Below are 13183 nucleotides of genomic sequence, written 5' to 3'. Positions count from 1 at the left end.
GTCCCACCTGGGCAGTGCTGCTTGCCTGTTAGATGAGGCTGTAGCTGCCACCATATCAAACCAAGCCTGGTAAAGGAAAGACTTATTTTTACATGTTTTGGGGACTGGCTTTGAATTCTCATTCCAGGACTTTTTCGTCCTCTGCATCTCACATTTATCATTTATGAATTTGACTATAGTTGTGACTTGATTTTTTTTAAGCCTTCTTTAGCCTTTGACCCCAAACAGTTACTCTTTCCAGAGGGCAAGTCCCTGAGAAGGCCTAGAAGTGTTGAGGTACACGTTGCCTTCTCCCTTCAGGATTCAGAGGGGCTAAGGGAGGCGCAGGAATAGATTTCCTGATGTTCTGAGAGGAAGGCTATTGCTGGTGATGAGAGTGAAACAAATAAGAAAAATGGTGACAGCAACAAAACGAGACACCTTGCTGGCCTGAGATCTGGGTTGTTGTGATATACTGCAATGCTTGGAGTGTGCCTAGCTCGTCCAGTGCTCCTTCACTCTGCTCGCCTGCTGCAAAACAGGGCAGCGGTCCCCCTGAGTTATTGAGAGGATCAAAACAATGGAGGTTGTAAAGCTGCTTTGGGAAGCTGGAAATACCTGTAACTGTGAGTTCTATTCCCTGTGGTTTCACCCTGACCGAGAGTGGGTGGGTACTCAGTGATTTATCCGAATGGATGGATGATTCTTCTGTCTGAAAGAAACTCATACCATTGACTCATACAGAGGCACCTTGACGTCTGTTGTTTCAGGGTCTTTTGCCTGCCTACCTCCCTCCCAGCAAATGGTCTTCACTGAGACCCACCTTCTTGGATACACTCTTAGCCAGGGCTAGAGGCTTTTAGAGTTTCTGAGTTTTTTTTTTTTTTTTGTAAAGGGCATACAAGGAAGAGCTCAAAGCATTGGGACCTGTACTCTGAATTAGCATGTACTCTCTGGCCTTGCACCCAGAGAGAGTACTAGGTAATACAGAGTTTCCACCCCAGAGCTAACTCATCCTGGCTTCAGCCTCCTGTACTGAGAGTCCAACCCATATTTGGAACTAGGCCAGTTATAGTTCCTGGCCTCAGTAACATGACCATCATCTCCAAAACTAGCAGTGTATTCCATGCCTTCACTATGGCTTCTTGTGTCGCTATACACATGGCATCTAGTGGCGTCAGCCTTCACAGTGTGGCTTCTGGTCCCCTCTGCAGGCCTAAATGTAAAAGATGACCACATCAGGCCTTCTAGTTGACCCAAAGAGAATGAAAGAAACTCTTGGGCTTTAATACTGCCGTATATTTGTCCAGTTTACCTAGCACTTTCACATATAATGTTAAATAATTCTAACAATTTCCTGATAAGTATGGTGTTATTACAGGTATCCCCCACTTTCGGAAAGCTTATGCCGCTTTGCTTTTACAAAGGCCTTACGTTAGTACTAGGTTTCACTAACTGAGAGAAATCTGAAGAGGATTTTTGTGCTTTTACAAAAAAAGGTGAAAAGCAGAAATAGCGTTCAATGTTTGTTTTGCAGCGAGCCATTGAAGAGGCATCGCACACCCTGAGCAGCAAGAGTGGCAGCACCAAGCTCCTTCCCCGGGAAACACACTGAGCATCTCAGCATCAAGCCTCTGTAGATTGAACTGTGTCTGTGAAACTGTACAGTACATACTTTATTTCCACTTTTTAAAGGCTGCGTAGTTATCATATCATACCTGCTTTTACTATATGTTAGTGTTTTACGGAGCCCTGTTGGCACCGTGGTTAAGTGTTTGCCTGCTAACCAAAAGCCACTCCTTGGAAACCCTTTGGGACAGTTCTACTCTGTCATATTGGGCTGCTATGAGTCAGAAATGACGGCAATGGGTTTGGTTTGGGTTTTTTAGGTTTTATGTGTTATTTGGTATGGTTTGGTAGGTTACTTTTTAGGTCTGGGAATACTCAAAAAATTTGCCATATAAATTTATGGTAATTGCTTATTTGCTTTACATCGTTTCAGCTTACATAAGGTTTCATAGGAACACTGTACTTTTGGATAGTGGGGGAAGCCTGTGTTCCTATTCTACAGATGACTAAATAAGAGCTCAGACACTCACTTACTTACACAAGGTCATCGTCTAAGTTATCTCAGGCTACTATATCAGAAATACCACAGGTGGATGGCTTTAACAAAGAGAATTTTTTTTTTTTTTTCTCACAGCCTAGTAGGCTAGAAGTCCAAATTCTGGGCACTGGCTCCACAGGAAGGCTTTCTCTTCTTTGTTGGTTCTGGCAGAAGGTCCTTGTCATCAATCTTCCCTGGTCTAGGAGCTTCTCAGGCACAGGAACCCCAGGTCCAAAGGACACGCTGTGCTCCTGACCCTGCTTTCTTGGTGGTATGAGGTCCCCCGTCTCTCTGCTCATTTCTTCCTTTTACATCTCAAAAGAGATTGACTTAAAACACAACCTAATCTTATAGATCAAGCCCTGCCTCATTAACATAACTGCCTCTAATTCCACCTCATTAACATCATAGAGGTAGGATTTACAACACAGGAAAATTGCTTCAGATGACAAAATGGTGGAGAGTCACACAATACTGGGAATCAAGGCCAAACCAAATTGATACACATTTTTATCGGACACAATTCAATCCCTAACAGCCACCCAGCTCTGCCCAGACCTTACACAATCTCTCTTACACAATACCATAACAGCCTCTAGTGCCTAGAGGGGTACTTTCATCTTACCCAGAAGAATATTTCCACTTGAAGAACATTTTTAGGATTCTGCAGACTCAGATCTCTCCTGTCTGCTTCCTCCTGAATCACCGCTTGGTAGTTGGTTGGGCACTCCCTGGTTTCCCAGCAACCCAAGCCTTTCACATTAGCACCACTGCTAATGAAGATCAAGTGTTGCAGGATTCTGTTTGCTGCTCCGTGTGCCAGTGCGGTCCCAGGCAGCAGGGCACTTGTCACCCAAATGTGCAGTTTCAGATCTACCACCTGCCACCCTCAAAGCCTGAACGTAACCGTCAGTCTAAGCGAGGATCACCCACACCTTCTAACTAAGCTAGAAGCACATCTACTGTGACTTCGGATAAAAGCCTTCTTGCACCACCGTTAAGCCCTGCATGAGAGGAGCACCCTCTTCCCTGGGGTTATGGCTGTGTCTCTGCTGACGAGAGCTACAAGAGTGGAAATGCCTTCTGCCCAACTGCAGCTGTGTCCATGGCCCAGCATTCAAGGTGGCCCTTCATCCTACCTAGGCTTAACCAGTACAGGTTTCTTCACACACCTGTCCAAGTCAGGTTTCCGAAGAATCATCTCTGAAGAAAAAAGTGGGAAGAGGGACAATTTCAATATTTGTGATACTTAATGATTTTAGAGTTAGGGATTGATACCACTGAATACTATAGTGCCAAAAGGGATTTGTCTGTCACATTGAGCCTGGATGTCCCATCCGTCATTCTGAATATTGCAGAGGCTCTCTGCACGCTTTCAATTCCGGTGATGACTGCAAAGACAATCTTTTGTTTGACAGAAGAGTGCTTTTGCCAAATTAGAAAAAAAAAAATCTGAATTTTTAGAGAATCGTCGTGTTGGTGAGAGTTTGTAAACAAGGCCAGTTATAGTCTATTATGATCAGTTCCAGGTAGCAGGAAATTTTGTAGGGTTATTGACAGAGAAGGACATTTACACAGAAAGGTGGCCATACTAAATGGGGGATTTGAAAGAATTGAGAAATGTTATTTTAAAAAGACAAAAAAATTGTAGCACTTGAGGAGCTCTTTTTGAGGTATAAAAAGTGGTTTATCCCACGATCATTAAGCATACCCTGAGTGCCAGGCTCTGGGGATAATGAGAAAACTAAGTTCTCTGATGTTAGAGAGGAATTAGGACACGCTGGTAAAAGCTTCAGGGAGGCTGAGTTCAGTGAGAGGTAGGCTCCAGTGACATGGGCATCTTCTCAAGGGGATGAGCCATCAGTCTTTGAATGAGGTTGAGTGATCGCTGGTTGATCATACCTAAAATTACAGAATGCTTTCCTGAATTGGATACCAAGTTCAAGGAGTTCTAATAACCAACTAGTTATAACTTAGCATATAAATTCCACCATACCAAAACAACATAGAATATTCAAATATACCTCACCATGGCCCATCTGATCCATCTCTATGCTGTAGACTACTGGATTGAAAGGTGGCTCCATCTCTGCTATAATTGGCTGCCTTTTCCCTTCATATACATTGTCCCCTGATGGCTGTCCTTTCCTGAAAGATCTCTGCAGAGTGTGGACTAGCCAGGAGGTCATTTTCTGTCCCTGAGTTGTACCATGACAGCCAAGATGAGGCACTAAGGTCCTGGAGAGTAGAGGTGACTCTCTGGAGGCAAGTCAAGCCAACAAACATTAATTGGGACCTCAGGATATGTAAAACTGTGGAGGGATATGAACATGTGAAGAAAAGATCTCATCCTCAAAGACTTTGGGAGGTTTGGGAGAACGTGACAATTGTGAGGATAAGGCCAAGGAAAGGTGTGTGAGAGCAACTGAGTCTGTGGGATCCAGGGGAGGAGGAGGTTGCACTTGGTTCCATGGATTTGTGTTGTGTGTGGTCTTTGAGGTGCACCTTGAAAGGAGTATGATTTTAACGGAAAGAGATAGGGAGGAGAGTGCTTGTAACCTGCTGGATAGCAGGAAATACTGTGGGCAGGGGCGGGCAGGAGATTTACGGAGAGAACCATGAGCAATTGTGTTTGACTGGAAAGTAGAGAGGTATGGGAAAAAAGGAGCAAAGATACCAACATGGGCCCACTTTTACCTCCTTTTAACTTTTTCTGAGAAGAGTGAGATATGCTTAAGAAGTTGCCCACCACCACCACTCCCCAAGGGTATGTGTGCGTGTGTGTGTACTTTAGGGCAAGGCACGGCTTCCTGTTTTAGAGGGACTACCCTTTAGTCTTCTGATATGATTTTTGGAGGCTTTGTTTACTTGCTTCAGGCTTCAAGAATAATTTCACTGGATATATTAGAAATAATTTCACCCAGTTGAAATCTACTTCCAGAGCTCTGCAAGATATTTCTGGATAACCTTGGGTATACAATGCTGGCCCAGATCCCCTCTGTTCTGAGAAAGTTATCTTGGGATTCTAAGAGCCAACACTGGGTTTATCCAACAAAGGCTGTTGGGATGCACCCCTGCCTGTCTTCCCTTTGTATCAAGTATTACAGTGCTCTTCTTATTCTCTTTCCATTTCCAGGGACTTCCTGAAAGCTGGAGACAAGGAGAACATTTTTAACGCAGACCACTTTCCGCTCTGGTATAGAAGAGCTGCGGAGCAGATTCCTGGGAGCTTTGTCTACTCGATTCCGTTCAGCACAGGTGGGTGCCCTTGTTGGAGGTGGGCTCTGTCTGTCTGGTCCTGCCTGCCTGGGCAGTGTGTGCAGAGTGGGGGGTGTTGTCTGAACGCAGAGGGGAGTCAAGGTCAGCTTCAAGAGCCAATGCCGAATATTGGGCCAATGCTAAGCCAATGGCCTGTTGGCCGCAAATAAAATGAAGGTTTTCCACAGCCAAATGGTACAAAGAGCATTTTAGGAAGAAGGACTGGTATTTTGTACCTTGTGGGACCTGAATAAAAACTTCTCAGTAGATTTTTTTTTAATGTTGTCAAGGCCCTCCTCAGAGAATTTAAGGGGAAACAGTCTCCTTTGCCAGAACCTTTAGCAAGTCACCTCACTTTGGAAGTCTACAGTTCCCGTTTCAATGGAAGTGACTTAAATCGATGCAGGAAGAAGGCTTGTACAGCCTGTGCTCTCCTGACAGGGATACTAATGAGAAGTGTAGAGCCTATGACTTTTCAGTCCTCAGATTTTATGATTTATGAAAAAATTAAGGTGACCTCTCTCCAAAAAGAACCAAGTGCTGTCTTATTTCAACAAGTTTTAGAAGCAGGAGAGCTGGAAATGCTTTTCCTTTGCACTTGGCTTTTTCTTGTCTCATGTATCCGATACTTTTGATGGTCCCTGTGTGCAAGGCTGGACACTGGGCAGTGTAGCAGCTTTAGAGACGAATGAAACCTGGCTCTGTAAACTTGGATTGCTCTGGACAGTTTCACCTATACTTATATTTAATATTTGAGCCTTTCATATTAATCTCTTTCAAGTATTTCTAACTCAGCTCTCAGGAGATTCTCCAGTTCTCAGTGTGGAGTCCCTCTCCCTGAATCTAGATGACTTCTTATTTCCCTGGATGAAGATATTTTCAGTACTCTTGAAATTCACAGAGGACATGTTAGCAAGAATCGTCCGATAATTTGTTGAATGGGTTCATTAAAATAAGGGTCGCACGTTCATGAAGGTATTCAAGGAAAGGCAAATGTTATTGAAGAACTTCCCTCACTGGATGGGATTTCAGACGAAACAATCTATTAGGTCCCTTTGAGGCCTAAGAGTCTTTGAGCCTGTGCCCCTTTGCTGATGGGCCTGCGCGAATGCGCTCTGAGTCACGTGAGCCCTTCTTGATGTAAATTTCCAGGTGACTGAGGCTCTTGCTGTACATTTATCCGCATCACACTTCACTGTTGAAAATATCCACGAAGAGGCAGTAGACTCTCTTATTCCGCTGCTCTCCTGCCAGTAGTAACATCTTCCTTCCGCGAGGCAGTCTCACGGGAGTTCCTTTTTCACAGTCCTCTAAAGAAAAAATAGAAGGGAGAGGAGTGACGGGGGACAAGGGCAGTCCCCAAAACTGCATTGTTTGTGTGTGTGTGCGCTTGTGTGTGATGGACCCTCAGATCAGGTTGCTTTGTTACTATTCATGATTTATCCCCCCAAGAATTATAAATGGAAAGAACAAGTTCTGTCTAATTAAGGCTGAGGCTGAACTGGTTTTTGGTAAATAGAGTTTCATTATACTTTCAATGGAATCCTAGAATGAAAGGAAATTTACCTTATTCACAGTAAAGTTATGGATGAGATAACATCTTAAAAGATTTCATGGCCTCTTTAGATCCAGGGAAGATGTTAGAAATCACCAAGTAAAAGTCATTGTGGTAGAACTTTCTCTCATTTTCTCTACTGTGTGTTAAATACCTGTAAACATTGCTTATACGTGGATTAGGGGAAAATTCTTAATTGATTCGGTCTTAAGTGTTTCCAAATCCAGGTCTGCTTTTGAGCTGCCTCTCAGCTCAGTTGGATTTCATTCAACTCCCATTCATCTAGCACCTTTATGAGGCAGGCCCTCCAGTAACAATGATTAACTATGGATATTCGGAATTTGTGCTCAGGAGCTTTTGGTTCACGGGTGTTGGAGCCATCGTGAATAATTGAAAATCTCGTAATACTAATACCATATTGTTACCACATTAATAAAGAGTTTGGAGAAAGCCTTGCATTCCAGCTCTCTCTCTATTTAGAATGGTTTTGCTTGGAAACACTGGGCTTGAAATCAGAATTTTAAAGATCAGTAAAATGTTAACCAACAAATCAAAGCTAAAGCTCCCAACTCATAGTCAAATAATTTCAGAACTTATCTCACGCAGTTCTCTGTAGCTATATTTAGAGACACAATAGAAATAGTAACCACAAACTACAAAAAACATGGTCCCTCCACAGAGATCAATAATTTCAATGTGAAGAGGCTGGACATTCCCCAACGTGCATGTGGGTAACTTGGTGCATTGACTCCTTCGGGGCGATAGGACTGGCCATGTAACTCTCATGGCTTAAGAGAGTTAGCAGATCACGCAGAGCCCAGATCACTTGGGATTCTGGTAACCGAGCCCCAGCACAGTTTGCAGAGTTGGTGACCTGGACAAATAAGGTTACTCTCTTAATGGGGTCATTATAACTGTCTCCATTTTTGTCATGATGGTTTTCTCCTTACAGGAACAGTCAACAAAAGTAATGTGGTGACAGCAAGTACCTCCATCCAGCTTCTAGACGAGCGGAAATCTCCCGTGGTGGCAGGTAAAAGATGGAATTCAATCAACAAATATAATGTAAGCATGGTGTCCACTCATTTGGCCAGTCAGCTACTTCTGTACAACCTGTTTGTTCTCCACAAAGTAGGTTTTGGGAGGAAATTAAAAATGACTTCTTCCTCCTTTCATTGTCATCTCCTTCAAACCAAGGCTCTGACAGCTGGTTGTGTTTGATCTGAAAATAGGTATCTTTCCCATGATTTTTCTTCCTAAACTCTTTGCCAGTAATAACTGTCAGTACATGCAGAGGAGAACTACTTGACGGTAGGTTGCACAATCATTTAAAGTGAGCCCCAGATTACCAGCTTCTATAGCAGTAGGGTAACAGTAGGTGTGTAATAAAATCGTGGGTTTGTTTTAGGCGAACACAGGCTAAAATGTGCCCTTCTTCAGAGAGACGGCGGTTTTCATCACCCTAATTTCCCTGGAGAATTTAGAGTTGGATACATATAAATTTTTTTTTTTATATATATGTAGGTGCTTGGTGTGGGACCAGGAGAAAGCCAAAACTCTTTATGATTGAGAGTCTCCGGTTGTGGGAGAAGCCCTATCTGTAGTTGACCTCATCTTTCAGGACTGTCAATGTATGTTCTGAAGCTGACTAGGGGCTTTTAATTGGTGGGATTTAGAGTATAGAGCAAGAAATTGCTACAGACCCTCCTGTGGGACAGCTGCTTGCAAAAATAGGGCCTGAGACAGTGTCTGTCACATAGTCTGTTTCTGATAAATAATTGTTGGATCCATTGGTTGCTCGGTGGGTGATACCTTCCATGTGTCATCCCGATATTGGCTATTATTTACTAAAGGCAGTCATTTTGTTTTCAGGCAGCCTTCCTCTGTAAGTTGTACCTTATGGTGACTTTGAACATCAACTTCTCTCTTAGCGTACTGTTAGTATTTGTGGAAAGGAATGCAGACAGACTCTTTTGAAATGGTTGTCTTTGGCTAGGAAATGCCAAATTTCCCTTCTTCCACTTTAGTTCTGATTTATTGTATGCATTGTAATTATACTGGTAGGGATTGAAAGATTTGGGGACAGCTGCCCTGGTTACTCCTGAGTTATCAGGTTGTGGCAAGGAAGACAGTCTTATGCGTCTGACATGTAGCTCCTCTTGAACAAGGCAGACATACAGCTGATCAACCAGGGATGTGAGGCTTCACTGCTGCTGACTTTGTTTTGTCACTTAGTGTCTCATGTTCCTTGAGAAGAGTAGTAGATAGAATTTATTTTTGCTTGTGGGAAGTCAGGCTTGCTCCTGGCAAACCTAGCTGACTAGCTATGGAAGTATATTATCGCCCTGGAGCTGGTGCCACATGCAGCAGCTGTCAGGATCATGGTCTGGCCAAAGCTGTCCGTCTGTTTGAACGTTCTTTTTAATAACTTCTCTCCTTGGGTTTCTCATTCAGTCATCATGAAGGATACTCTGGGTCAGCCTGGTCTATGTCAGCCCTAAGGCCACTGCACCCATCCCAGTCACCTCCATCTAAGTTTACAAAATATGCTCAAATGTTTGCAAATGCCTTGCATTTCATAAATGCCGAATTGGCTGAGTACAGGCGAAATGTGGACTTGGCCTGGAGAAGAACATGAATTTCCCAAAGGGTTTGGTAGTCCATTATTGAGTCTCACAGCTGGTCAGAAACCACAAGCAAGTCATGAGAAACTGTTTGGGCCACCCCAGGTGGGTGAAAGAGACATCATCCTGTTTACACTACTCAGTGTATGTCAACTGACCCCCATTTTCAGAAAATAATTATAGAGCAAGATGAAGAAACGAGGTCATCTGAGGAACTGTGTTTAGTTCTTACCTTTTAAAACTGGTGATTACTAACTTTTTTTTTTTTAATATGTTTGGTAGTATGCTGCTGTCGCTAACTGCACTCCTAAAGGGGCAAGGAGGCCAAACCCCCCTTTTACCACTAATTGCATGGCAAGGATCAGCATGAATCCAATTCCCACCTGGAAGTGGACCTAGGCTTCACCCTCCCATATCTCCATCCCTTGTCACCAGCAACTTCTTCTGTGACATGTCATGTCCTCTCTGACCCTAACCACCACGAGTTAGGTCAGAATATCCCTGACCACCCAAGGCCAGGTCATCAGGTAGCAGCCATAGGCTCAGGAGTCTACACAACTCCCTGCACTTCAGACCAGCCAGCCCCTCTCTCTCCCTCTATCTTCTTGGGGCTAGATTACAAGCTAGGAGGACTCTGTCCTTCATCAACTGCCCGTGCAGTCTTTGTCACCCAACCACCCAAAGCTGATTCCCCACAAGTTAGGACTCTATCCTTATGACTGCCTACACAGGCCTTTTCTGAATTAGCCACCCGAGCTAAGTCAGAATCCCATTGCCCCTTGTGGTTCATTAATTCTCCATAAACCAAAAACCAAACCTGTTGCTGTAGTCGATTCTACCTCTTAGTGACCCTGTAGGACACAGTAGAACTGCCTCATGCGGTGTCATGGAACAGATAGTAGATTCAAACTGTCAGCCTTTTGATTAGCAGCCAAATGCTTAACCACTATGCCACCAGGGCTCCAATTCTCTATAATGACTCACAAAAATTCACGGAGACTATTGCTTATACTTACACTTACCCCTTTATTGTAACCAGAAAGGATATAAGGAAGGAGACACATCAGGCAAGGTCTGGGAGAATTCTCAGCACAAGGCCTGCGTTGTCCCCAGGGACATGATACTCTCACCACTCCAGGAAGCACCCCCCCCACCAAAAAAAAAAAGAGAGCTCCAATGTCTAGGGTCCTTTAGTCGTTGGAATCTCAATAAATATGCATGACTGGGGTCTTAATGCATAGTTTTGATCCATCCAACCAATGAATATGCATGACTGCATCATGCCCTTCCTCCCTCAAGTTAGTTTGCTAGGTGTGGGGCCCGCGTAAACCAAAACCAAACGCGTTGTCATTGAAAAAAATGTCATTGATTCTAATTTAATTCATAGTGACCCGATAGGACAGAGTAGAACTGCCCCCATAGGATTTCCAAAGCTGTGCTTTATGGGAGCACATCTTTCTCTCGAGGGGCAGATGGTGGGTTCCAAGGTGGACCTTTCAGTTAGCAGCTGAGTGCTTAACCATCGTGCCACCTGGGCCCCCAGCCTTGTGTAGCCCCTGATGATTTACACATGTTTAAGCGTGGCCTGGCTAATTTAGAAAACAAAATCTCCTTGATTGCTGGCAACTTCCAAGAGCTATTTTCAGAAAGTAGAGACAAAAGGCCAAATCAAGTGCTTCGTCTCGCAAAGGTAGGCTTAAGGTAAAACAGAATTGCTCCGTTTTGATTTTGAAGGCTGTTTCAGGTGCTGCCGTGTAAAGACAGTGAGTGACCTCAGGGGGATCCTTCCACCCTCAAAAGTAGAGTGGCTGCTTCAACACATGCCCCAAGTTTCATTGACTCTGACTTAAGTATCACTGTGTGCTTAGGTTCGGTAATTTTCTTCAGTGTATTTCCCTCAAATTAGGTAGGCATTGTTTATCACTGTAAACCAAAAGGACTGTTTTAATTGGGGAAGAAGCCTTGTTTTGGCAGGTGAAGATGAAAATGTAAGTAGGATTGTCCCCCACCAGCATGCCTCCAGCAGCAGATGGGATATGGCCGACTGGCAGTAATTTGGGGTTTCAGTGAAATCCTTCTGTGAAATCGAAATTTATCTGAAAGAAAAGTACAACAGCATTGCATAATGTATAACTTTGCAAATAATTATCAAGGACTCCTTTCAAAGGCCTGCCCACTCTCAGGCCTAATCTGGAATTCCTGTGTTCATTGCTGCATGTGCCTGTTTGGGGTAGAAAGAATATTTTTGTTTTGTGTTTTTTTTGTTTTGTTTTGTTTTATTCTCTTCTTTTTCTTTTTTTGTTGTTTTCTTTTTTAAACAAAAACACTTAGATACTCATCTATCAATGACAGCTTTGAAGAAAGGGCAGTCAAACTGGGCATGATTCCATGAATACGTCAACCTTGGTGCATAAATGAGCCCATCCATCTTCTTGGCCTATGACATTGCTTACAGTCCTTCTCTTGAGGAGTCTGCCAACTCTCCAGCTGCCACTAGTGTGCTGGAGTTTTTAATTGCTTTCCCACTGCAAAGGAAGGTGGTAGGACTTTTTGGGGGGCCTACCAAAGAACTTCAGAGCCCTGGAAACTTCTGTGTGTCAGCCCCCTTATCCACTTTTCTGATGTTATTGGAAACACAAACCTTGTATCACAAGGTCCACATAGGTTTGCCACTCACTCTGTAACTTGCTAAATGTGTAGTCATGGGTCTCTGAGGTTCTATCTAAAATAAAAAAACCAAAACCCACTGCCGTTGAGACCATTCTGACTCATAGTGACCCTATAGGACAGAGTAGAACTGCCTCATGGAGTTTCCAAGGCTGGAAATCTTTATGGAATTAGACAGCCACATCTTTCTCCCACAGAGTGGCTGGTGGGTTGAAACTGGTGAGCTTTTGGTTAGCAGCCAGGTGCTTCAACCACCATGCCACCAGGGATCCTGCCTATCTAAAAGAGTGGTGGATTGTTACCTGCTTTGCCTCACTCTGGGTTGATTTGGGTATAAAATGAGAAAGAAGAAAAAAAAAAAAAAAGCCTGGATATAAAGAAGTATAAACATGCCAACATTTGGGGTAACCAACATTCATCTTCAAGTTAGTGTATTCATTTATTCATTTGTTCTTTCATCATTTACTCATTCGATAAAAATTTCTTGAGCACCTGCTTTATGCCAGGTACTCTAGATGTAAATGAATAATAACCAGGTTCTGTCATTCAATAGTCGCTCCCACCAGAGGCCTGTGAAATGGTAATTTTTTTAAGCCATGTCTACACAGGGAAACTGAATTGAAACGCTGAGCAATTATCTAGTGAATAAGCTTGTAGAAATCAATATCTGGAAGCTCCTAGAGGCCAAGGACTTTGTCTTTTTCATGTTCTGTCCCTCACAGCATAACCTAGTAGAATGCCTAGAGTATGGAGGCTAGACCCTCCGTGAGAATTTCCATTAAAAATTGAATTGAACTCACGAAAACCTGTTTTCCCTTACTGATTTGTTGTTAACTGGGGTTTCACAAATTTCCTGTAGCATGGCCTGTTTTCTAGTCCCCTCTCAATGGAGTGACCCAGCCCTATAGACCAACAGCTATAGGCACTGCAGCCACTACGCTAGAGTGGAAATGACCTGGAGAAGAAAAAATGCACAGGGAGGAAGAATTGAGC

At 43.5% G+C, this 13183-nt stretch overlaps 1 protein-coding gene across 1 annotated transcript in view; it reads left to right on the top strand.

Annotated features, from left to right (window-relative positions):
* Positions 1-13183, top strand: part of CACNA2D3 (calcium voltage-gated channel auxiliary subunit alpha2delta 3) — a 1049182-nt gene that overhangs the window by 864854 nt on the left and 171145 nt on the right. Inside the window, exons 26-27 of the mRNA XM_064274376.1 lie at positions 5223-5344; positions 7852-7932. Of these exons, the coding sequence (XP_064130446.1) occupies positions 5223-5344; positions 7852-7932 (203 nt within the window). The remainder of the gene's footprint in view (positions 1-5222; positions 5345-7851; positions 7933-13183) is intronic.

The sequence above is a fragment of the Loxodonta africana genome, chromosome 22 (assembly GCF_030014295.1).
Source record: "Loxodonta africana isolate mLoxAfr1 chromosome 22, mLoxAfr1.hap2, whole genome shotgun sequence".
Classification (NCBI taxonomy): domain Eukaryota; kingdom Metazoa; phylum Chordata; class Mammalia; order Proboscidea; family Elephantidae; genus Loxodonta; species Loxodonta africana.
This window is presented reverse-complemented; position numbering and strand designations above follow the sequence as displayed.